The sequence below is a fragment of the Takifugu rubripes genome, chromosome 21, assembly GCF_901000725.2.
Source record: "Takifugu rubripes chromosome 21, fTakRub1.2, whole genome shotgun sequence".
Classification (NCBI taxonomy): domain Eukaryota; kingdom Metazoa; phylum Chordata; class Actinopteri; order Tetraodontiformes; family Tetraodontidae; genus Takifugu; species Takifugu rubripes.
The window spans coordinates 7505090-7530476 of record NC_042305.1 but is presented as its reverse complement, the minus strand read 5'-3'; the positions used below and the strand labels follow the sequence as shown (position 1 = coordinate 7530476).

At 44.5% G+C, this 25387-nt stretch overlaps 4 protein-coding genes and 1 non-coding gene across 5 annotated transcripts in view; 4 read left to right on the top strand and 1 right to left on the bottom strand.

Moving 5' to 3' along the window:
• Positions 1-1181: 1181 nt before the first annotated feature.
• Positions 1182-2209, top strand: cxcl13 (C-X-C motif chemokine ligand 13). Its single transcript, NM_001246294.1, has 4 exons — positions 1182-1277; positions 1540-1651; positions 1740-1820; positions 1906-2209. The coding sequence occupies exons 1-4, from the start codon at positions 1211-1213 to the stop codon at positions 1949-1951; spliced, it is 306 nt and encodes a 101-aa protein (NP_001233223.1). The 5' UTR covers positions 1182-1210; the 3' UTR covers positions 1952-2209.
• A 584-nt stretch (positions 2210-2793) lies between these two features.
• cnot6l (CCR4-NOT transcription complex, subunit 6-like) lies at positions 2794-10883 on the bottom strand. The gene is made up of 12 exons (XM_011615351.2): positions 10651-10883; positions 9442-9563; positions 9029-9215; positions 8737-8822; positions 8538-8627; positions 8347-8415; positions 7787-7944; positions 6700-6854; positions 6478-6629; positions 6069-6296; positions 5747-5949; positions 2794-5208 (listed from the first exon to the last, which is right to left on the bottom strand). Exons 2-12 carry the CDS (start codon positions 9551-9553, stop codon positions 4987-4989), a joined length of 1662 nt encoding a protein of 553 aa, XP_011613653.1. The 5' UTR covers positions 9554-9563; positions 10651-10883; the 3' UTR covers positions 2794-4986.
• Positions 10884-11105: 222 nt separating this feature from the next.
• On the top strand, positions 11106-15786 carry mrpl1 (mitochondrial ribosomal protein L1). The gene is made up of 9 exons (XM_003974664.3): positions 11106-11246; positions 11945-12041; positions 12205-12469; positions 12715-12798; positions 12896-12967; positions 13123-13234; positions 13302-13402; positions 13494-13575; positions 15531-15786. The coding sequence occupies exons 1-9, from the start codon at positions 11216-11218 to the stop codon at positions 15632-15634; spliced, it is 948 nt and encodes a 315-aa protein (XP_003974713.2). The 5' UTR covers positions 11106-11215; the 3' UTR covers positions 15635-15786.
• trnas-gcu (transfer RNA serine (anticodon GCU)) lies at positions 11622-11703 on the top strand. Its single transcript has one exon. It is a non-coding gene; the product is annotated as a tRNA-Ser (tRNA).
• Positions 15787-16694: 908 nt separating the features above from the next.
• The window catches only part of fras1 (Fraser extracellular matrix complex subunit 1), a 107818-nt gene continuing 99125 nt past the window's right edge, over positions 16695-25387 (top strand). The window contains 2 exon segments of the mRNA XM_011615350.2: positions 16695-18207; positions 21664-21695. Of these exon segments, the coding sequence (XP_011613652.2) occupies positions 18120-18207; positions 21664-21695 (120 nt within the window). The 5' untranslated portion in view covers positions 16695-18119.

Here is a 25387-nt window from a genome sequence, read left to right as displayed (position 1 = left end):
CCAGCGCGTTTTGTTCCTCCACCACATCCTAGCAGAAAGTGTTGAGGTCTGCATGATCAAATCAAATCAAATCAAATCAATCTTTATTTATATAGCGCTTTCCAGAATCCCAGGGCCTGACCCCCAACAAGCAACAGTGGCAAGGAAAAACTCCCCTTTAACAGGAAGAAACCTTGAGTAGGACCAGGCTCATGTAGGGGGACCCTCCTGCTGATGGCCGGCTGGGTTGAGAGAGGAGAGGGGGGAGGACAGGTAGAGGATAAAATAGGTAGAGATCATAGAAATACATTAATAATTCAAGCTGCTGTTATAAGAGTAGAATGGGTCAGCAGGGTCGGAGGTCGGCAGGCTCGCATACAGCTCTAAAGGTGCTAGACTAGTAGATGGATACGGGGGGTAAAGAGAGAGAAGCAGAGAAACTATATAAGAAATAAGATCAAAGCTACTTTGAAAATAAACGACTTTTCCCCCCACAAATGAGAAGCCGTCTAAATTTGGGTCCCCGTATGAAAAAGGAAGAAGCTGTTCAAAAATCCACCCATCTTTGGTTCTTCTGGGGATTCTCCCGAATCCTTCACAGCATTTTCACTTCCCAATTTTATTTGGTTCAACCCATGTTGAAGACACTGAGCTGATGGGCCGTCTCGTTGGAGGTGGTCTGGGTTTCCTCTGTTTGTCTCATTTTTGCCTTTAAACATCAATAAAATCAATAAAATGTTTATTGATGTCTCTTCAACTGAGATGTTCTCATCCTGTAAGAAAATCCCTTAAATCTGTTGCTTTCATTAGAAAGAACCTGTTCATTCCTTCATAAGGAGCTCATGGCTGCAAGGCCACCATCCAGCACCAATCCAGGTCAGGAGGGACCTTCAATAGATCAAATTAAAGGTTAAAGCAAATTAAAGCAATGTCATGGAAAAGGTTTTTTCCAACCTATATATTTTTTTAAAAAAAAGAGACCACATCAGACAACGATGGATATATTAGAGGAAATCCAAATTCTGAATTACCAGAATATGTTTCCACCCACCGCTGCTCCTCCCCCCCCCCCCCCCCCCCCCCCCCCCACCCACTATCCCTCCTAAATAAAAAGGGTCAGACACTCAAGGTCAAGTTGCTGCCACGTGTGCAACTTCCTGTTCTGTGTCTTTATAAATCCAGACTTCACTTTCATAGACTTTCACATCCTCCTGCCAGAACCAGCATCAACATGATGGTGAAACCACCAACGCTCCTGGTCGTCATGACGCTCTGCTGCTGTTTGATCACTGCAGATGGTGAGATTCTGAATCAAAATTGAACTCTTCTACTGCAACTGTTGTTCTAAGTTACACCCTGTGTGTGTGGGGTAAATATATAATTCTATTTTCCACCTTGAACTGTAATTTGGCTGGTTTTCTGATTGTTGATGGTGGAAAATACCCCAAAATACATGTTTTCAGAAATTTTCAAGGGGATAAATCAATGTTTTGGTGCTTAAAAACTCCGAAAATCCTGAGTTGGGGCAGGAAAAGTGAAACATTTCAACCACCTTTGCAGCTTTCTTTGGGTGTCACTGCTTAAGGACCATCAGGAAACCAATTCCGCTTAATGTGATCGAGAAAATTGAGATGCTCCCGATTTCTGGACACTGTCGGCGACCCGAAATCATGTGAGTCAGCGTCTGGTTTTCAATACACCAAATGGCATCCGTCTTTTATCCGGTTACACGAAATCAAATGTGACACGTTTCTCCACAGACTCACCAGGAAGAATGGCTCCAAAATTTGCATCGACCCCAACCAGAAGTGGTTCAAAGACCTGCTGAACAAGATGCAAAAGTGATTCTATTTGACTTTAAATGAGCATGACAGTATTTCTCTTTGCACACAATTCTGAGTGATTAACTCTTTTATTGCTTTGTAGAGAAGGGGAGAGGCCCAGTTCCACCACCGCTCCCGTCAACTTCTGATTTCTTACCTTGCTGTCACTCTGAGCCGGTGTCCATCCTGGAGCTGTCCTGGGTGCTCTACTTTTGATCTATTTCTAATGAGCCATGACGTGTTTAGAGAGTTCAAATGTTTAGACTAAAATACATTTTTTAGATGTCAAAATGTCTGTCTCTGTATCCATTTCAACAAAAAACATTTAGGCATTAGCTGGAATCTAACCTGGAACCTTTTCCCGTGAATGTGACTCCAAAAATGTTTCAATAAATTTTTTTCCAAAATTTGGGGTTTTATCTTTGTTGAGAATTAAAAGCATCTTTTGATCTTTCATTTATAACTCATGTTTGGGCCAGGATGATGACTTTTCTAATGTTCCAAAGAGGGTACGGGTCTGCGATACAGAGAACCCCCTCCACAGATGTTATAACAAATGTTAGAAATGTAAAGTGAAATTGACTTGAATGTTTTCTTGGACATTATTCAAAGCAGCACAATTCATAAAAACACAACAATGAAAACTAAGCTGATAGAAGACTCTGGTACATTTACTCATGAGATCATGGTGCACATTTTGCAGCTTTTAATTAAAAAAAAAAAAAAAAAGTAGCATTTTTTTCTCTGCAAAAACTGATGATGTCCCAAAATATTTTTTACCAGTAGTGACGGTAAGACTTTCACATTCAGAAATTGTGATTATGGAAATGAATCAGTGAAAACGTGTGTGCAAAGTATCCCATGTGCTACCAGAAATAGTGCTGCTGCTGAACAAGCTGCAACCGGAATCGGAGGATGTGCAAGGAGAAACGTGACCAACAGCTGAGGAAAAGTTGACCCGCCGGAGGAATAAAATACCATCAAGACAGGCTGCTTTTAAACCTAAAACATTTATCATTTTTTCTCAAAAACTTTAATAACAACGAGTTGTACAAAGTACCAACTGGAAGGCTGCATGTCAGAGGCTTTGAGAGTTGTCAGCAGCAACAACAACAACAACAACAGCTGGACTCTGCAAACGAGCCCAGCAAAGGCTGCGCTCACCTACATGATGAGATCTTATTGCACCGGTCAGGAGACGAAAAAGCCCGTTGGCGCATCTCAGTATCAGAGAATGGAACATTCACAGACGTGAAGGTCACCTGAGGCGACTCATTTACACACTGTTGTACAAAAACCTTGAATTAAAAACAAACCCAAAACACGAGGCGAGTTAAGGAGTGAAGTAAAGACCTCAAATTGCTCGAAAACGTGGACTCGATACTCCAACTGTGGTGGTGGTGCAGCGTTAGTGTTGGCGCTGAAATATGTGCAAACGAAGCGAGCGATGCTACCCGTCCGGGCCAGGAAAACCCACTGAGCGCGGTTTAAAGCTGAGGTTAGAGGGCGCAACTTTATGGCTTTTTACCGTCAAACAACAGAGCAAATTACTGACAAATTTAAAGAATCTGTTTGAAAGATTCAGGCTTGACAAAGCAGTTTAAAGCCTCCCTGTACACGGAGGGGACCGATTTTGCTTTGAGTAAATCTTTAGGTCATTTGATTATTGTTTTTTTTATTTATCACAAGTTGCATCAAACTCCATAATTTCAAAACTACCAAGACTTTCAAAACTTTTCGGGATTTCTCCAAGCTGTTTTTTGTCAAAAATGCACAGAGAAAGGACTTCTACAACGGCGTGTATGTGTGTGTGTGTGGGTGTACGAACATTATTTGTGCTTATAAAGAATTTCCAGATCCACAGCTTCTTGTTTGGTTTTTGCTCATACAAAATCGACTCCATGAGTCTTTTGTTTAAGAGGTACTGTTGGATGCATAGTATAGCCCTGAGTAACAACTTACATAAAGGGCTATTAGTTCTAATTATCTGGTCTATACAACATTCAGAGTTCACAGGAATCTGCCGTTATAAAGCTCCAACGACCAATTTTGTAGCCTTTGGTTTGTACATTCAGGTCCCGTCACAAATCAGGAGCGGCTTCTTCTCAGGAGGGTTTTTCTCATCTGGCACCAGCAGAAAAAAGGAACTCATGAGGTTCAGTCAGCTGAAACAGGCTGATTCTAACGGCTGTTAAAAAGCATGACTGCGTGTGCTGAATAAAAGCTTATTCATCAACTGATTGTAAAACAGATGTAGAATTCATATTAAAAAAAACAACAACCACAATTTGGTTTTTTAAAGCGAGAGGATGCCAGGATGCATTTACAGACAGAATGATGCTGATTTGAAAACTGGTGCAGTGAAGGCGGCACCTTGGTGATGTGCACCCAGAGGTTGCAGCACACGTGAGAACTAGATCAACTAACAGAATCATGTTAAGGTGATACTGTCAGGTCAATTCCTCCTAAAAGAATCAATACCTTTATTGCTGTTTTCTTTTGCACGGCCGTCTGCCATATAAAAGAGACTTATTTTTACAATGATAACATCTTTAATTCTTAAAAACCAATTCGTGTTCTTGCCCCTGTATAAAATGCAGGTATGCCATTAAATGCAGTGGAAAGGAAAGTATTTCTGTGTTTCATAGACAGAAAATAGGAACCTGTGATTATAACTGCAGTTTGCATCTTCAACAAGACTGATTCACTGTTTATACTGTTACTCCTTTTATAAAATACCTGCAGGGTGATTTGAGATGCCAGACTGCTCCCGTGGGGAGGAGCAGCTCTAAAACAACGATTTCACAGCCGAGTGAAACGTTCAATTAAATGTGCGACTTTGCTGGCAGGCGTTTGCTAGTTTTCTTTTTTAAAAGCCGACAGCATTTAGGTAGGAGAACAGCCACCGACACAGGGATTATCTCTGCGACTTCAACCTAGAATCAACATTTGGTATTGAGGGAGTCAAACAAAACATTTACAGTGTGCAAAAAAAAAAAAACCCAAAAAAGGAGCAAAGAAAGGGCAAATACTTCACTCCTTTTGAGTAGGTGTCACCGGGTCGGAGGGGTTAGATGGTGTTTTAATATGACTGCTCTACTGTACAGGCTCCAGTACAAACCTGAAAGGGAAGGGGGGGGGGGGGCAATGTCTGAAGGTGGGGGGGCAGGTCTCTGGGGCTGCACTACCTGTGGACCTGCAGATGCAGCCCGTTGATGGGGTTGAGCGAGTGGGGCAGGCGAGGCTGCAGCTCCAGCTGGGCCAGGAGGGAGAAGTGGTCCGAGGGGATGTGGGGGTGGGGACAGCCGGTGATGTTGTTGTCGATGAGCCACTGGCTGTCCAGCGGTCCCAGCAGGCCCAGGACACTCATGTGGGTCTTGGAGAAGAAGATGTAGTCGATCACCCCCTGCCGACAAATACAGCTCATTAGCTTTGCTCCCCGGACAAATAAAACTGAAACTGCCACCGTTTAAATATGCTAATGATAAAAGAAATTACCGAAAATAAAGGAAGCCTTTAATCAAAGACTGTTGGGCAACAACCAAAACCAAAATTCAGCTTCCCTTATTGACCACATTTGGAATTAAGCTTCCCGTCTTTGGTCTCCTGATATAAATAAGTAGCACATTTGACTAGTGATTACAAAGCTATACAGCCTGAGGACATTCCCGTTGAGAAAAAAAAAAAGACATTTTACTCAAACGGAAAGCCAATTAATGACATTTGTCCCGTATCAGGAACTGGTACATTCATTTACAACTTCCTGAAGAAGGAAACCGGATGTTTTAAAGTTCAAGCAAAAACAAAAATCAACTTCAAAGATGATTCATCTTGATTCTTATCATTAATCTCACGGTACCAACGGAACAAAACAGCTCCCAATGTGCATTTATGTAAATCTTGCTGGTGAAAATAAGAAGAATCCAAAGAAATCTGTTGTCTACCTTGAAGTCATAGGTGTAGTTGGTGTAAGGCATCACGTTGCTGTCGTAGGCACTCTTCAGCTGGAAGCTGTGTGTGATGCTTCCGTCCGAGTTGCCATTCTTGCCGTTGCAGCTGAAGTTGGTCAGACATTCGTTATAGCGCAGCTCCTTGAAGTCCTTGTGGTTATCAGCCACCCCTCCGTTGCTCAGGTATTCCACCACACCTGGATCACACAACGGCAGTATATTTTTGTGACGGGCTAACGTGTCCATCGGTAGAATTGATCATTACATAAATGATCGGGAAAATGGCGTAAACAGCTCCCCCGTGAGGCGGCTGTACCCGAGTCTGGCAGTGAGTTGAGGTCAGCACACAGGACGATGGGGATGGCGGACGGGTCAGAGGTCGGTGAACCGGTCGCCACAGAGCCCGAGGCCCTCTCTGCGATGCTCTTGAGCTCAGACAGGAACATCATGGTTTGGATCAACTTGACGTCCGAGTACTCGGGGTCCCAGTGCATGTGTGCGTTAGCCACCAGGATCAGCTGCCTCTCCTGGGAAGCTTTCATGCCTGAAAGGGCAGAAGAGAGAACTGAAATGAAACATCCCGCACCCTCTGTTGGGCTGATTTCCACGCTGAAGTCACTACTGACACCCTGTGGCACTAACACATCACAGCCCCAGCTTTCCCTCCAGCACTGCTCGTCAACTGGTTTCACATGAATCTTTGATGGTTTGGCAGCTGTTCTTACCGCCGGAGAACATGTCCTTGCTGACCTCCAGCAGGACAGCCACCCCGATGTTGTCTTTGGTCATCACTCTGTTCAGCATGACCTCCGAGCCCTCGGAGTTCGCCATGGCAACCTGATTGAACTCCACCGTGTGTTTCTGGACCAAAGTAAACCTACAGAAACGTGCAGACATTTAGAGGCAACAAAAGATTTACTACTTACAAAAGAATCTCTGAAACACACTTTTCTGTTTTGAAGAACACAGCGCAGCCGTCAACGTGTTTCCTCTCCTGTTCGGAAACCAGTTTGGCACGAGACTTTGGGCAGAAGTAGCCGTCGTAACCGCGCTCTTTCAGCGTTTCCAGAAATAACGTGTAGTACTGCTCCGTCTCCACCTCCTGCAGACAATATAACATGTCTAGGGTACCATGGCAACAATCTTCTACACCATCAAACAGCTAACAGAGTAAATAATGAATAAAATAGTTTCAACTGTGAGTCAGTAAACAGCACCATCTCCCTACTCTTCACTGTGTTGATGGTTGGAGGCTCTGGAAAGACAATTCCCTGGTAACGACCTCACCGGCAGGACTGAACGACCCACAAATCAGTTTGATGTTCTCCTAAAACTGACACTGTTCTGAGCGCCTCAACCTCAGTCGCTCGTTCAAAGTCAGCAGATGGCGCCTGGGAAGGCTGCCGTAATTATCAAGGGTGACCTCCAGCAGGTCTTTGAACTGCAGCGGGCACAGCTACAAATGCTGCCGCCTTGTTCGCCATCATTCGGAGCCATATGGAAAATTTTCAAAAACACGTTTGGATACCGTGGCCTGATCACATATTTAACTTTCATCACAGCGCCAGCGTAGCTCTGGGAAAGGCACCATTCTGCTAGCACGGTAAACACCAACAGGTCCAAACAACTGTTAAATGGACCGTCGCAAAGCCAAACGACTCTGGCGGCCCCCCCCGCTGCCGTCGTTTCAAAGTTTATACTTATGCTTCACAACATCCCAGCAGCTGAACAACAGTCGGCAGACGATCTACAGTGGTGTGGCATCCAGCGCTGCGAAGATAATTCTTCAGCATTTGACATTTATTCTCGCGTCTTTATGTGGTGCTGGCAGGACGTTCAGCAAGGGCGGTGAAAGGAAAACCAGCGTAAGCAACAATTCTCTTAGAAATGCTATTAACCCGAGGTTGTGCCTGTTCCTCAGAGACAGAGACGCTGCGCGAATCAGCTAACGATGACAACGATGTCATTAATAGCTTGCTGCTACGACGTCAGCTGAATTATTAGACGACAGAAAACACAAAGGTGTGGTCTGACCTGAAGGCTGATGATGTCTGCATCACAGTTGGTGATGTCCTCCATGATGCCTTTTTTCCGGTACTCCCAGTTGAGGGCCCAGGATGGGCAGTATCCGTACAGCTGTCGCGTGGCGTACTTGTCGCACAGCACGTTGTAGCACATGACTGTGAAGGCGGCTGCAAGCGCGAGCAGACGTGTGAGGAGACACTAGTTAACGTCATCATTATCACATTCGCAGCCACCTAACCAGTAAATCCAGTAAGGTGTTTTAATTGAGAAAAACAAGTGTGATAACTGAGTGGAAGGTTTGTCTGGGGTTACAGAGTAAGGTTTTATTTCCCAGATTGCAAAAAAAGGCAAAGCTTCTGTTAAGATATGAAATAAATCAGAAATAAACCAGGAGAAGTCTCTGCTTTAACAAGGATTTTTGTTTCTACCCTCCAATAAACTAAATGATCTTATTTGATCATTTCACACAGTGTGTAAAATATTCCACATTGCATTTAATAACAGTGTTAGTTTAAATAACAGTATTTTAGGATGACATTGTTTCACCCTACAAAGACATCACAGCCCACCTGTGGGAGTCATTTGGTCTCGCTCTTTCAGAGTGATCCAAGGTCTTTGGGGGAGCTGCTCTGGGTGCACTGAACATGGAGCAAAACCACAGGATGAAGATGAAGATGTGGCCGAGGATGTGACACACGTATTTCAGGTTAAAATACTCCTATCAAAGATTTTGTTTTGGCCAAAGAACTGAGCTGCTCACCTGCTAGATTGTCGAGCATGTAGTTCAAAAGCTTTCTGGTTCCATCTGGCTCCTGGTAGAGATTGAGAATGTCTTGAGACAAAGGGTTTCCTGTGATGTGCCCAAATCCACGACGAAAAGACAGAAATACAAATGAATAACTGAAATTTCACAGCATGCTATTTATGTGGATCATTGAAAATAAGTCAGATAACCTCACCCTTCAGCCCCAGCGTTTGTAACCGGAAAAGTCTCCCAAGTTCATAAGGCAGAACTCGTAAAAGATTGTTGTTTAAAAGCAATTCCCTGCAAAAGAAATGAAAAAAAGAAAACCTTTTAATATCACACATTTTCTTTCACCTGCTCCTTTACGGTCACCTTCACCGGGTGTCCTAATTTTTAGGTTTTAAGAAGAGATTTATCTCAAAGATCTACAGGGTTCCTATCCTTAAACCAACAGTTTAACTGTCTGAGCACACACACACACACACGCACGCACAGACGCAGCGCACCTGAGAGAGACCATGTTGCCCAGTTCTGCGGGCAGGCTGCGGAGCTTATTGGACGACAGGTTCAGGTAGACCAGGTTGGGCAGTTTGGCGATGTCTGGTGGGATACGGGTCAAGTTGTTGTCGTTGATGTGCAACGCGGTGAGGTGGGTGAGGGTCCATAAGGAGCTGCTCAGATTTTTCACCCGTCCTGCGTCAGAACAAACAAGGGGACAGAACAACTATAAAGTTAAACATATATGATAGCATATGTACAGCATCGCTGTAATCTGTAACTACCAATTTATAAGACACGCTTTCAGCCAACATGAAATAATTTCTTACAGGTAGTGGGGGGAAGGGGGGTGGAATCACAAGGAAAAAAAACAGATGTGTGACACTAAAAAGATCATTGGAAAAAAGGGGACAAGGCTTACCTGATATCTCGAGCTCAGCCCAGTAAGACTTCTTCCCATTGGCCGCATCCTCGGCTGACATGATGGTGTAACATCTACGGGGATCTGGAGGATCATATTTTTCCTTTGGCATACCTGTTAATCTAAGGGACAGATGGATCATCAATTGAAATTATTCTGATTTGCAGTAAATCACCCAGATTAACTAGACACAATGCTTAAATATACACTGTAATTTTAGTCCAATGAGAAAACACACAATAACAAAAGTTTGCAGACGGGCGACCAGGAGCTTGTTCATCAGATAGATACAGTATAAATCAAACCACTGTGATCAATTGATTAAGTGATATAAAACATTAGTTAAGACTAACTGCACCGATAAAGACGACCTATGCGGGTACCCTACATTAACAGCAATTCAAAAGTCTTTTACTAATTTACGTGCTAAAGGTGTAAAACTGCAAAGCTAATTTATGACACTACAATCTGAACATATGTACACGCGAAGGAACAATGTTAAAATGACAACATGCATCCAGCCGCCATTAAGGTCCCCTGAAGTTTGCAAACTTATGTAACCTGTTTACGCTCGACTGGGGAAAGTCAGTGCGCGTCGGACGCACGGACCGTGTCCTTTGGCTTGATGGTGCTCCGCTGATCTCATGTCACGGCTTTAACGAGACGGACTTACACCGGACATTATATTACATCTGCTAGTGCAAAGATATTGGACTCCGGGACTTACACAGCAATGCCAAGAATTACGGCAAACCTGGAATAAGTTATTTATTCAGCGCAGCAGAGATCCGGAGAACAGAAAAATAGCGTGGGCAACTGCTGTGACAGCTGAGGGTCCAAACATAGCTCTAATGTCAAAAGTGACAAGCACGTTCTAATGACGGGCCCGTTCTGGATAAGTTCGGCCCAGCTGTCTCACTAGGCAACCAGGTAAACAAATTCACTGCTTATGCACACAAGCTGATTCAGAGGTGCTAAAACTATTCTAACTAACCCGCAGAAAGTTGTCGATAGGTCAACCAACAAATAAGCCTAAAGCAGGGGGCTGGATTTGTTCGGCTAGCGGTTGCAGGGGCGCATGCTGCCCGGTCTCACCGAGGCAGAATGCGGGGGTGCAACAAATCGAAGCGCACTCCAGTACTATTTCAAACTCGAAGTGGCACAGATAAAATGTCCGCCACATGACAAAGAACTGAGGAATGGCATTACCTTCATTCATGGGCAGGAGAAGACGACTTAAGCGAGAAATTTGGAGAGACATGCAGGCACGGCTGAAGAACCCGTTCAGACCCTGAACGTCTCGGAAACAGAACGAAGAACAACAAATGAGACTTCCGCTCGTACCCGGGAGACGAGTGTTCACGTCACAGCGTGTGCTCCCCATATGATACCCCCTTTTCAAGAAGTGAAAATGGACAGAATTGTAATGTTTAGCAAAACGAAAAGGCGCCTTGAAACCATTAAAATTATGTTTCAATCAGATTGTACCGAACTCTGAATAAATTACCACATTTTGGTTCTGAAAACTTACATACTATCAAATGCATTAATTATTTTTAACATTGAATACATTACCTATGTGCGTCAGAAAATTAGCAAATGCCGTTTAACATTCATCGCAATATTGTTTCAAATGTATTTTCATTTATAGTACAATAAGTATGAAAATGTCAATCAGAAGTGTGAAATATTCGTTTCTGTGAGTTTTGATTGTGGCTAGCTGGAACTCTTTATTCGTTCGTTGTTTTTACCCGGAACAGTTGTGTACCCAGACATGGCAACCTGCACGCGTAATCTATGGAAAGGTCAGTTATTTTGTTCAAATTACTCTCCTGTGAATGCCAATACAGTCACTAATCTGTTAGCTAAGCACGCTAAGAGATAGTTGTCCGTGTTAAATTGTGTAATTTTTTCTCAGCTTGTACTTAAACAGCCAGTGTTTCACATTAGCTAGCTTGCGGATGTGTTTAACGGTAACCTATCCTTCTAGATAATGTGAACCTTGGAGTATAAAATGGATACATTTTATCTTATATATAACGGCAGAACGTCTCTTGGTTGTGGGGCGAAGTATGTAGCATTAACTGAGAATGAAATTACACGAAATTATTAGTGATTAAGTTCATGCTTGGCAACAGATCAGAAAGGTCAATTTATCACAGAAGTGTCAATAGCTGGCGGACGAGGTGGCCGAGTGGTTAAGGCGATGGACTGCTAATCCATTGTGCTCTGCACGCGTGGGTTCGAATCCCATCCTCGTCGATTTGTTTATTTTCTTTAACGATCACATTTGTCACGTCTAACAGGTTAAAAATAACTCTCGAGGTTCGTTTCTTTAGGTAAATATTAGTACCCAGTCAACTATCTTCTCACGCTATCTTTATTCAGATTCGAGTTGGCAAGAGCAGATTTTCATTATAATTTAACAAAGTAATATGTGTCAAAGAGATTCATTTCCTTATGTTTAGGCTTTTAAGAATTTAAATTGATTTCTTTATATCAGTTTTTGCGGGATGTCAGAGGCAGCTGCTCAGAGTCGAGGGTCTTACCTCGCAGACCACACCAAGAAAGATACCTGTCAGGACACTTGCAGCTGTCAAGTGAGCTTAAACTTTTGCTTTATCTCAATTTCAATCAATTTAAAAGATTGTTTTTAAAAATATCCTAATGTGAAGCTGTTTCTTAATATGATTTAGCAGCACTGTCTAGAAGGTTCACTCGTTTTACGATTGCATTGTAAGCGGTTATCTCCTAAATCATCAGGGCCCAAAAGAAAAGCAAGCCCAAGGTCACAGAAGAACCAAAGGAACAAAAGAAGGTCATTGATGACACGGACAGACATAAGCCTTATGGAAAAACAGCATGGGCGCCTGTGGATGACGTGTACATTTTACGGTACTACCCAAGGACAATCTATGACGTGTCGGAAGCCATTGACATGCTGAAAACCTTTCAGAGGTTGGACTTCACTCCCCAGGAGCAGCCTGTATACATTGATCTACAGCTGAACATGAAACTACAAAAAAAGGTATTTGTATATACATTACATTCTAAACTGTGAATTAACGTCTTGAACAAGTACTGGTTAATCAGTAAAAGCAGCTTGAGAGCAGCTTTTTCTACCACTCCAAAGGAAATAGGCTGCCAATCATCCCTGACCTTCTCTCACCTGCTCTGGGCTTTGTTTAACAGCTTGAAAAATAATTACACCGAGTGATTTATTATTGATTGCCATAATAAGTACGGTAATTGTAACATTGCTCTACTCCTCAGAAAAAAGTGGATGCCTTCATCAGCACGGTGCAACTACCACACCTGTTCAAGACTGAGATGAACAGAGTTTTAGTTTTCACAGAGGTAAAGAGTGTTTTTATCTTCTCCAGGCAGCCTGAATGTTACTCTGAGCATGATGCAGATGTGCAGTGGCACTAACACACCCTGTCCCCTCCCACAGGATGCTAATCAAGCTAAAGTTGCTATGGAGAATGGAGCTGTGTTAGCTGGAGGTGTGGAGCTCATCCAGCCGGTGAGTCGGTTTCAACGTCACACAAACGTCCGTAAATATTACATCATCTGGACAACTTGGAAGTATCTAATATCAGTATTGTAAAGGTCCATACAGGAAGCTGCATGGAGAACATAAAGCTTCCATTTATCTTCCGCTCTTTTTTCATTCTTTAGATCTTGGATGAGGAGATTTCAGCAGACTTTTACATAGCCGTTCCAGAGATCCTGAATAAACTTGCGCCACTGAGGAACAAGCTGAGAAAGAAGTTTCCTAAGAACAGTAGAGGTAACCTGAGTGTTTGGGTCATTGGATGAATATTATACTGCAATGCTGAACATTACCTTTCCTCCAGGCTCGGTCGGCATTCGCATTCCCAAGATGTTGGAATTGTTTAAGTATGGCCATGAGTACTTTGTGGAGAGCGACTGTTACATCAGGACCCAGATCGCTACGGTACGTCTCATTAAGAGAACTGATGAGGATCAAATATCCTGCAAATACATGAAGCAAAGCCAAAAGATTAAAGCAGAGTTCCTTTCCACAGCTCGACATGCCCAAAGAGCACATTTTTGCCAATCTGCGCACCATCCTGCTGGACGTCTGCTCCCACCGACCTGCCGACATGGGTACGTGCACCAATCCAGCTGCTGTTCACAACCTCTCCATTGAATTGTTTTGGGCTGGGTTTTTGAGAAGAAGCAGAATTGGGGCCTGGGCCTGCGCTCTGATGCCTGACGGTCCAGCGGACTGGTCTCCGTAGTGATCCGCTCACCTTTGCTGTGGCTAATGAAGCATCTAGAGGCAGCAGAGAAAACTCTGCAGGGCGGTATATTTCAGTGCTCTGGCCACATTCACAGTTAATCATAGTGCAGATTTGATTTTGACGGTCTCGTTAATGGATTTTCATAATGTGCAGGAACAAATGGAGACTAATGGCTTCTGACAATGTGACAGAAATGAACAACAGAAAGAGAAAAACCTGTCACAAAACATTCAGCACCATCTAAACGCTACGGGTTCGGGGTGGTAGGTCAGATCAGAACCGCAGATGCAGCTGATCCCATTTCGTCCCAATCTTCACAGAGTTGCAGGGAACGGACCAGAGATCTATTTTCCAGTGTAATGGAGCCCTGCTCACAACGGAGTAGTTAATAAGACGCTGAGCACAATTATCAGCTAATGGGACCGTCATTAGGGCCAGGGGCTCAGCTGATGTGCTTTGTAATTGATTCTGAGCTCGCAATATGAAGCGTCGTCACCTGTGCCCTCCCTGGAATGAACCGCCCAACTTTCAGGATTGAAGGCTCCAGCCCCAGGTGGCCTTTTGGGAAGCTGGACGTTCCCATTAATCCTGCATCTCTGATTAGAAGCCAAGTTTTATTCCTGCTAGCCAGCGTGTTTGTTTCTTGGTCCCAGGAGATGTTGAAGGAGATGCTAAATTCCAATGAGGCCACTTTGCCCATTGTCACCTTCACTCCAGCATCTTCAGGATGTAAGCAGGTCTATGACTGCCGTTCACAATAAACATGACTGTGCAAATCCTTCCCCTTAATTAGCCCACTGGCGCTCTGAATGTTCAGCCTCTTCAACACAGCCCAGCATTTGTCTTAATGCTGAGGGTCCTCCGTGCTGCCGTGGCTGGGCGAGACGTCTCTCTGGCTGCGGCGATACAGCTTTTATAGCAGCACAGCAGTTTTTAGCGAGGGGCCGCCTGGGCCCGTTTGAACTCTGGGAGCAGCGTGCCCTCTTTGAGTCTGTGCCAAAAAACCTTACACAGCAGTTTTTCTGCTGGGGGAAACGGAGGCTGCAGGTTTGTGGGCACACTTTAATTACTCCTGCTTGGAAACGTTCAAGAGCAATAGATGTTAAAGTTCAAAAAAAGTTGCGGTTATAGCAATGTGAGTAGTTTCTTTCATCATTTCCACTAATGCCTTTCACCAAATCGTTTAGATGGAAACTGTGACTTCAGCGTGGGCAGGAAACAAAAGAAAACGTTTGCAATAAATGCTCAAAACTGAGAAAAGAGAGCAAATATGCAGTGAGTGGGTGAGAATAAAAGAATAAGAAAAACCCAGGGGGCTTCTGGGGATTATTCATGAGGCATTTCGTGCACATGCTGATAAATCACAAAATGAATGCAGGAAGTCTGAGACAACAGGGAAAATGAGGCTCGAATATCTAACTATTCATGAGAAAGTTAAAAGTAAAATTAGGAGAGAAGTGAAGCACTGCGGGGAATTTGTGCATGTTAAGAAATAAAAGAGAGGATGAAGTGGGAACAGATGAAAAACACTTAAATATCTGAAGCTCTGCTTCACAACCTTTCATCCTCTGCCTTTTGACTGTTGAAGGATTAAAATGATGGCTTGTGTAACGAGACTGGACCACATGAAACATTTATTACATTAGCGTGTCTCTGAGTGCAGGTTCTGACTTTGAAATAAAGCAAAATTGACAAAAACGCAGTTATTAAAAAATAAATCCAATTATGTATGTTCAAGTTGTGTGAAGTTAAACAGAAAAATGGGTTAAAGTTATTTTTTTTGCTCACCATATTTAACATTTTTCTCTCCTCCCTCAGGACCTTTCATTGAGCGGGCCATAATCGCCAGTCACACCAGTGAAGCTCTGTGGTTCAAGAGTGAAGATGTTCTACAAAAACCAGCAGCAGAGAAGGTGGAATGACCTGTTTCACACTGTAAATATGCACTGTAATGAATAAAATAAAGGCTGACGCCAGAGTTCTGTTACTCCATGTTTACAATAATCCCAGGGTGACTAAAGGAAGGCAAAGCCAAGAAAGCAGCTGTATCCAGAGTAAAGCTTCCTTCTGTTATATAAACCATGCCTTACACTCATGAATTTTAAGTTTTTGCTGTTGCGTTTGACCATGAATCAAAAGCAATTGCAGGTGCCGTAAGGTTTGGTGTAATTTCAAAAGTAGCCCCCAGAGGGCAGTGTGTCCCGCGGTTTCGAGCCTGCATAGAAGTACCTGTTGCGTTTAAAATCACACTTTGCCGACACAACAGCGTCAGTTTCGAAGTTTTTTTTATTTCCTTTCGGCATGCAGAAAGTCACCCCCAACAATCCAGAAGGTGGCTCTAATACAACATTCGAAGTAAAATCAGCCGCAGCAGAAAATCAATTCTTGGCAGGTTTAACTCTACAGTTTCCTCTGATTTCCCTCTAATTTCAGTGCCGGATTGGCAAGAGAGTCACTTGATTTTAAAAAGGACATAATTAAAAAACTAAGATGAGTTGAGCCTGTTCATACCCAGCCTTCGGTGCTATGCAGGTTAATATCGAGTGTAAGCCCGAGATTAGTAGAACCTTTCATTGGCCCCTGTGGGGCGATCAGGCTGTTGCCGCAGCTACTTTAATAGGATTTGACAGTGGAAAATAGAGGTAATAAAAAGTGGATTTTGCAATAGTGCTGGAGCCAATTTGCCGTGTTCTAGTTCCATTAATTTAGTCTCGACCAGGCGAAAATGTGTTTGTTTTTTTTAAATTTTATTTTCTGACTTGTTCTTTGGTCGTTTTTTTTCCAAATGGAAAACGGCGATTCCCCATCAATATTTGCACTTGTTTTGCATTTTCCATACGATTGCACCAACCAATATTGAGACATCCAATTTATGTTATCTGTTCCGCGCGGAATTGTCTGTCCCCGGGGGGGGGGGGGGTAGCAACACACCTCCTCTCTGTTTAACCACTTTATTAAGCAAAACATCAAAGCGAGAACAAAGAATTCAATCATCACAAGGCTCCACATGAAAATGTCAAAATGATTATACGGTGGTGAGTTCCAGGAATATATCAGTTATTGTCGCACACGAAGGCCAACTGGTTTACTTCATTCATTCATTCATTCATTCATTCATTCATTCATTCATTCATTCATTTTATTTAGCCCGCCGCGTCGAACCGTCCCTCGTTACAACCCACCGTGGATGAAAAGAGCCTCGTTCGAAGGCAAAACCGATCCTGCTTCTTGGGTTTGGGGAAGAGGACAAAAGCGACGAGCGGGTCTCAGGTTACAACCATGTGACCCTGAGGAATCCCACTCCTCTGATTAAAGATCCCAGCCCCGGACAGACCCACAGACACGGTCAGACACGATCCAAACACCCCCCCGCAGCCGCAGAGACAAGAAAAACGCAGAATCATCATGCGAGAAAGTGCTAAAACTTTATAGAAACACAAGTGAAACAGTTGCCACTGATGCCCGTAGGAGACTTTGAACTCTCTAAAAACATTCCTTTGGAATTAAGTCCTCTGCATTTTCTAGGCTCTTGAATAAGTTTAACTTGCGCCACAGACGCCAATATCCTCTTCCATAGCTCACAAAATTAAATATCTAGATAAAAATACGGAACCAATAAGATAATTATAAAAGCATGAATAATCTGAGCTCCCACATTAGTTGATACAGGCAGCTGAGTGTTTGATAAAACGTCCATTCGTGACAGTGAACCGCGCAGAGATGATAGTGGTGTTTTATTTATGGTTTCCAGCCATGAATGGGATTAAAGGGATAAATCCGGGATTCCGCTCAAAAAACCCCTCAAATTTATCTCTCTCATGTTTTAATCCCCGAAGGATCGTAGTCCCATCATGTGAGATTATGATACCCGTGAGGTGGGTGGCGGGGGTGGGGGCAGCAGAGGAGAGGTGGGACGTCCTCCCGGGGAGACGTGGGGAAGACGAGGAGAGGGGTGGGGGGTGGTGGGAAGACCGCTGCGCCGCAAGAAGTGAGTTGAAAGCGGAGCGCAGAAAGTGCCGACTGGCCAACTCAGGAGCCTCCGCGCCTAAACGCGTCCCCGCTGCTGGTGCGTCTGCTGCGCGGCTGAGGACCGGATCCCCTCGCCCGTGATCCCTTCGCTGCCAGAGTTTCGTGCTCGGCCGGCAGCTCCCAGGCTGCGGAGGGAGGAGGTGGACACTTCTCCAGGTTTCGGTGCCGCGCCGCATTCCAGCACGGAGCGCAGCGCTCGGGACTCGGACCCGGCGCGCCCGCCCGCTCTCGCCGCTCCTGCCTGCTCCTCCTGGATTCCTGGATCTTTAGCTTCACGGAGGACGTCAAACATGCACATTGAGAGCTGCGTCCGTTTGATCTAGAGAGATAAGCACAAAAACACCGCGCGTATTTAACCCGGCTGGAATTTTGGATCTAATGCTCCTTTTGGCCGTGGTCATGGGTGGTCGCTGGATATTGGTTGGCGCATTGGCCGTGATCCTCGCTGCCCCCCCAGGGATACGTGGTTGGTATTTTCTCTTACTTAAACAGTTGTTCGGGCTGTTATGTAGGTCAAGGGTTATCAGGGAGCAGCAGCCGAGCTGAAATGCGATGAGATTTAGTTCCATTCGGGCTACTTTTCCTCCATCTGTCAGGCAGCAGACGGAAATCTTGCAGAACGTGGACTCGTGTGATAAAACCAAGTTATTCCCAACTTCCTGAGTGGGACTCCTGGGTGAACAGGTAGTTCCCTGGAGGAGGGGGGATGGATTATAGTTGTTGATTGACAGTCTTAGTGCCCTCTAAATCAGTGATTCTGATGAATGAATGATTATTCTGTTCTCCTTAAACCGGCAGTGAAGGAGTCTGTGAGGTGAACCTGCCTTTGCTCTTGTGCATCTCCGCCTTCTCATCTCCGCAGCACATATAAGAATCTGATCTTGAGCTTGTGGCCTCTGTAAATTTTTAATATTCATACATGTGTCTCAGCTGCTTGAAGCCTCCACATGCGCAGCCACAGAATCCTGACAGAACTAGAGCAGAGCAGCTCCCACCCGTCTGACCCTTCCAGTTTTCACTTTATTCGTCATATATCAAACTCCCACAGTATGTGGGGAAGGGCCATTTGCATGTTGGAGCTTTTGAGAAAAGCCATTAAACAGCCTCCGTTCACCTCCAGACTTCCTCTAATAAAGCTGAGAGTTCGAGAAGCTCCAGTCGTCGGGGGTGGCAACACGGCAACGTCTTTAGAAAGGTGAAAATATGATGGGGGCAGTTCAGGAGTGGAGTTTTGCATGTTAACTTCATGGAAGAGAAGCAGGCGAGGAGGAGTTTGGCCGCTGCTGTAAGCACGAACCCACCACGGAAGGATTCTCCATCGACGCCTCCTCAGAACGGATGTTTCGGTGATACCTGAGTCCTGAGCCGCTCAGACTCTGTTTTCGTCATCAGCATGAAAACTTCGTGATTCTCTGCAGAATCTCTGATCATTCAAAGCTTCTCAAGCCTCCAAGCCCCAAACTCTGACCGACTTGAGATATCGCCATGGCAACACTGTTATTTCATTGCGTTAAAAAGATTGATTAGCAAAATGTTACTTCACTTTGGACCTTATTCTCTTCGGTGTTTCTTTTTTCCCACCAAGGCTGAACAAATCCGAACTGAGTCTTGTTGGTGTCACTATTGTTCTCTGGGGCAAAAAGAAGTTTAGAGTTTTTAGATTTTGAAAAATTCCTCATAGCTTATCTAAGAACAAGGTTTTAGTTGCAGTTTCGTTCTGTTCTGCTGGTTCCAAAGAAAGGTTGGACTCTCCCTCAGGCCCCCTTTGAAAGAAACCCATCATGCATTTGTAAATACGCAGGATGAATTACCCAAGATTTCCAAATGGCACCACCACATCGTCTATTTTCAACTATAAACCCCAGAAACGTGGGGATCTTTATGGGCCTGACACATTTTCATCAAACCAGCATGTTAACTAAAACCCACCGTGCTTGGCTTCCATGCGTGTCCTCAAAAGTGGATTACTGCGGTTAGAAGGCGTAAATCTCACCGCTGCGTACGACAAGAGACTGGAACAGCGAAGACATGCTGGCATTATAACGAGATACAGTAACCAAATCATCTTTTGATGAGTTGGACTTCAAAATCAGGCAAAATTTTAATATATGTTAAAAGGATGTTTTTTTTCCTTTGGAGAGCTGCAGACGAGCAGATTAAACGGTTGGATTAGACTTCACAGTGCAGCCTTTCTCCCACACAGAGAGATAACAAGGCAACATCATCAAGCCGCCTGCTAATCAGATTGGCTCCTGGGCGTCCTTGAGAGCACATCTGCAGCTATCGGACTGCTCTTGTTAGGTGGAGGAGAGCCGTTGTGGTCAGTGTTTACCTCTCACTCTTCATTTCCCCGGAGGTGTGTCAGGTTTCTCCGGTTGTGTGAGGCCCTGTGCAAACGGCGGGATGAAGGCACGTCTTTACCCATCCGTCTGTTTCCATGAGCATAGGTAATCATTAGCATCCTGGTGCTTTATTCTAAAGGTGATTTACTGGCGCCTGGATTTAAAGAACCCCGCGGGGCAACTGTTAGTGGTGGACACTTGGACAAATGCTTGAATTTAGAAGGAGCTCAAGCTACGCTGGGATCTAAATTTAAAGGTTGCGTCACATTAGGTGATTGCATACCTAATTGTCTTGGCCAAATGTGCTGGCTAACGCCGGGATTTATTGATAGTGTCACCATAAATGGCATCTCCTATTGGGAAGCAGGAAGTCAACAGTTGTCTGTGGGAGCATCGCCACAAGAACATCTGATCGAAACTGACTTTAGATTCAGTTAATAAGCAGGATCATGCTGACTGACTGTCAGAGTTGTATGAAGAGAAGTGATGCACAGACACACACAGTCAGCACAAACACAGTCTATTAGCTGACTGCTGGCACTGGAACGCCATAAATAGCAATTCATTAAAGTGGAGCGAGCTTGGATGTTTTAATAGAATTTTAATCAGGCTGACTTTATTTACGTTCGCCTCCCCAGAGTTGTCCAATAAGTGTCATTGGTTGGAATTACAGCTTTCACTTATGAAAGCTGTGGATAAAACAGCGCCCCCTGTTGGCGTGGAATCACCCAGGTACTGATTTATCCTTGGTCGCGTGTTTAGTTGTGTACGATATCTAAACTGTACATTTCAGATGCGATCCTCGCCGACAAGCAGAGGATGAGATTGAAACATGAATTGTATATGACTGTTACTGCAATGTTACTCCATTATTTATAAAGCGCGGCTCATCTCCCGACCCGATGCTGCTGCTGTTTTACCTCCCTTTAATTGCAGTCTGCCAGTTTGTTATATAAAATGGCTCAGTGGGGTGGCTTGATGACACTGTTTTTATGGCTTCAGTGCAAATAAAGTGGTTTTAGAACTGAATATTCAGCCACTAGTGTTGGTACCGGGCCAGTTTTTCATGCAGTGACTTAAGAACAGTCGCGTGCTGATTGTCTCTAGCCGAGACTCCAAAAGTTTTCAAATATTCATTGTTAAGAAGAGTGTACTGGTCTAATGGAGGTTCCAGTGTCAGGTTTCAAATCAGGAGGCCAAAACAAGGAAGACTGACAGCAGCCCATGTTTAATGGGGGGGTGTAACATAATCACATATATGATCAGCGATATATCAGTGATACATCAGGAGTTGGATCTTGTGGATCTTGAGCCTTTTTCTGCCCGAGAGTGACGCATCGACCATTTTGACATTGCACTCTGACAGACGTGACACTCAGGACTTCCAGGAAGCCACGTCTGAATGTGTGGACGGGATTGATTCCCTGACCTTTGTCTCTACGGTCTGACCCCCCCGGAGTCTGCAGGAAGAGATTAGCATAATCCCTGGCAAACACCGGGTTCGGTCGCACATCCAGATGTTTGGTCCCGACAAGGTCCTAATGCAAATATTCCTGACTCTGTGTTCCGTGTCTCTGCAGGAGTTTGTGTCTACGAGGGATCGCTGCATCAGGTAGGCGCCGTCGCTCTTTGTCTCCCTCCCGCTCGGCTCGGGATATCACCTCTGTGTGTCTGTAATGTCTGAGTATTTGCTCATGTTTTATTCACTGGGGACATTAACAGGTTAGCGTGACTGACAGCTGACGCCATTAAGTGTGTGTATGTGAAACGAGAGGTGGTAAAACGCGCTTGCATTAGCAGCAGGGATTGCTGCGCAGCCTCTTTTGTCTGAGGCAGAGAAGACGTGTCTCATCTATAATGCATGGTCTCATACTGACTTTGTGGATGATAATGGCAATGAGAGAGCATGATGCCGCTGGGCGGCAGAGGAGACGCTTCTCAGCGCGCCGGCTCTTAGATACGAGTCTCCTCTGTGGGAGGGGGGTTATTTCAGTGGCTTTACTGGGTTTTGGCAAACCCCCAGGAGTTTGGCCAGAGACATCTTGCCCTCTACACAGTTGAGTTTCAGCTCTCAGGCTGTGAAGAGAAAATAATTTTTCAAAAGTCTGAAGGTAATTTTCCTGCTCAAAACTATAAAAACTAAAATTAACTCGATTTATCACCTTGTACTTGAATCAGACGGATCTGAATTCAGCTAAATGGGGCTCTACTTGCACCTTTTTCAACTTTATTTATCCAGAGTTTTTATACGGTTTAACCCAATTTCTGCTCTTTAACTTTGAAATCTGTTTGACTCAGAACTGGGATCTGCAAATTACGTCTCTCTGAGTTTTGTCTCAGTAGCCAGGACCAAACACCAGTACTTGCAACAACTGGTAATTCCTCTTAAAAAGTGTTAAACAGGGCTCCCACAGTTCAAATGGTGGGGTTGAGACAGAATAATGATGATCTTTCGCTCTGTTCCTGCTGCGGCTTTAACACAATTACAGTTACGAGTGAGCAGCAACACGCAACTACCTTCAATCCTGTAAATGCAGCACACTTCCTGTCTTCCCGTGGAACTTTTCCCCTGCTGAGGGATAATTGATGGAGACAGACGCCTCATCTCAGGGAAAGGGGGGGGGTTATCGGGGGAAAAGCAGAGGGCAGGAACCCGGGTGGGACGTCCCGGCATGTTTGAACACACTCGGGGAAAAGAGTTTTCTGGAGTTCAAAGTGAAGACGTTCCCCTCCAACACCTGGAACGCAGGTTGGATGGGAACAAATGGGATAAAAGACATCAGCAAAATTAAAGTGCAGGTCACAGTAGAAGCCTGCAGGCCTCTCTATGCCCCCCCTTCCACAGACACACATCAACAGAATCCTCTTTCTTGTTACAGATTTTATCTTCTTTTGTTCCTACTTTGATTGACGCTCCTGACAGTAGCTCAGTCAGAGCATGACCGTGTGTCACAGTGATGGTTTTACAAGCCTAAATGACAAAACTCACGAAAGAGCAACGGTGCAGGATGAGAGACTGGTTTCTGCAGACTGGCCCAGTTAAAGTAATTAAGTTCACGTGTTTGTTTATGTGATTGTGGTGCATCCCTTCTAGAGATCTCTGCACAGTTGTGACGATAATGTTTTACTCTGCAACTTTTTCAGGCATTATAGATCCAATACCTGTAATTAATTAGACCGCCATTTTCCTCGCCATGTGGGAAAGAGATAGATCTTTTTTTAAAAGCCTGATTGCTTCTCTAATTGGGTAAAACGGAGTATGACCAGTGAAGCTCACCAGTTGGCTAATTTTTAAATGAAATAAGATAGTGCAGCTTGCAGCATTGTGATGCATCAGATTGATGCTTTTCTTTGATTTATATACACTTTTTAATTAAAAATATTTCCAGCTTGACTTTCTTTATACTGTCAAAACCTCCCCTGGAAAATTCTGGAAAACCGTGAAGGTTCTTGCACAGACTAAAACTGCATATTTTTGGTCTCCTAATGTCATTCTATCAACATACAAATCTGCTGTCGGGGACAAAGTGATCGAGTCGTTTAAAATTATACATAGTTTATTCCAATGCTGCGCTAGTAGAACTAAACTCCTGCTAATGAAAAAGCCTTTGGGGGAACTTGTCGACCGGATTAAAAGCAGCAGAGCACGTCCGCATATTTTCCCAGAGGTGAGTCCAGGTTCCCACGGCTGAAGCGGTTCAGATTGATCCGACCTTCTCGCCGCTTCAGTTCCTCCTGATGTGTCATCTGGGAGATCCGACCGCTGCCTCCCCCCTAAATTATTCAACAGTCAGCTGTCTCCCAGCCTCATATGGGTCGGATCAGACGTGGGGGAGGTTGTACTCGGAGGACTCGGCGTCTTCCGGGTGTGAAGAGGGCCTCAGTAACATCAGCCTCGGGCAATCCCGGTTCATCAGCTGGGATGTCCCATGTACCCGACACGGCCGAGTGTGGCGATGAGGCTGAAAATGCACCGCTGTCATAGAAATGATCCCTACGTTATGGTATCAGTGCAAAATGTCTCGAGGGGGTGATGGAAAAATGGAAATGAACAAACATGTGGAAGCGCTGGAGCAGATGTTTCTGCGTCCGTGCTCCTCTCCCACCCTGCAGGCCACTGAGTTGACAGCGGTAGATTTAAATAACCCTGGATTATTTTAGCCTGGAGTCCAAGGTAGTTTTCAAACCTTGGATACAATGACCTGGATGACTGAGAATTTACACAGACATTTAGCCTGGAGTGTGCCAGCAGGCCTGACATGCTCCTGGAATACAGCAGCAGAGAGGGCCGGCAGGGCCCGGCAACATGCAGCACCAGGTCCAAATATATCACCTGCCCCCCGAGGCCCAAATTCCTGCCATTGCAAGTCACCGTTTTTGTAGGAATCAAAATATAGGCTTACGCGACAATAACACCACTGGTGGTGTGCACTTGGCAGGGACTCTAGTGTTTACAAAGAGGGCAGAGCTGGGATTTAACCTGGATTTACCTGGTCCAATCAATGACGGCGGTGCGCCTGCTCCCTCAAAGATGCCATAAATCTGTCAGGCTGGATAACAAAATATGCAGTAACTGCTAAAGTCACATCCTGAAAGTCTTTTATTTCTTATTCAGGACAGATTCAGAGTCGGTTTCTCCCACTATGAGCATCTCAACCCAAAAATAGAACAGTGAAGAACTTCTGATGCTAATTATTTCAGTATTTCAAGAGCTCAACAAACTTTATAAGGCGTCCTACAGCTCCACTGTGATTGTGTAACTGGAGTTGTTGTGTCTGGTTTTTCATGTGTTTATATTCAGTTTACCGCGACGGTTGCCTTGGCGACGATCGCTGGCATAGCCGGCACGTTGAAGTAGAACAGTGGTTAAATATTTGACTTAAGTTCTTCTTCAGACCTGGTCCTGATAACACTTTAACACACTCATGTTTTGATGGTGAAATTAAGGAAACAAAGGTGATGTTTTGCACTGGTTTTATTAATATTCAGCACCTTTCTATACTGCTTTTAATAAAAGCTAAACGTTTTTATCTGCTTCATTCATTTTTCCGCCATGTTTAGGTGTGAACAGCCCATTTCCTGTTTAGGTCCAGGATCGTTTCTCTGACTTTTCCTCTCCAGAAGAGTCACATTGTCATCTTCAGGAAAATTCTCTGTACTTCTTCCTATATCACACCATCCCAGATTGTCCTCTCTGCGCTGCGCTCATTTGACCTTTACATCTTGATGATCCAGGACCTGCTGCTAAGGACCATCCCTGATGTTGCCATCTTCTGCTGCTGTCTGATACATTCACAACTTCAA

Coding starts and splice junctions, on each gene's coding strand:
- cxcl13 (NM_001246294.1), top strand. CDS start 1,211: ATGATGGTGAAACCACCAACGCTCCTGGTCGTCATGACGCTCTGCTGC. Junction 1,278..1,539: donor CTGTTTGATCACTGCAGATG/GTGAGATTCTGA, acceptor CCACCTTTGCAG/CTTTCTTTGGGTGTCACTGC. Junction 1,821..1,905: donor CTGCTGAACAAGATGCAAAA/GTGATTCTATTT, acceptor ATTGCTTTGTAG/AGAAGGGGAGAGGCCCAGTT.
- mrpl1 (XM_003974664.3), top strand. CDS start 11,216: ATGGCAACCTGCACGCGTAATCTATGGAAAG. Junction 12,470..12,714: donor ACATGAAACTACAAAAAAAG/GTATTTGTATAT, acceptor TCTACTCCTCAG/AAAAAAGTGGATGCCTTCAT. Junction 12,968..13,122: donor GTGTGGAGCTCATCCAGCCG/GTGAGTCGGTTT, acceptor TTCATTCTTTAG/ATCTTGGATGAGGAGATTTC.
- cnot6l (XM_011615351.2), bottom strand. CDS start 9,553: ATGCCAAAGGAAAAATATGATCCTCCAGATCCCCGTAGATGTTACACC. Junction 8,416..8,537: donor CATGCTCGACAATCTAGCAG/GTGAGCAGCTCA, acceptor CTCCATGTTCAG/TGCACCCAGAGCAGCTCCCC. Junction 5,950..6,068: donor CAACTCACTGCCAGACTCGG/GTACAGCCGCCT, acceptor TGTGTGATCCAG/GTGTGGTGGAATACCTGAGC.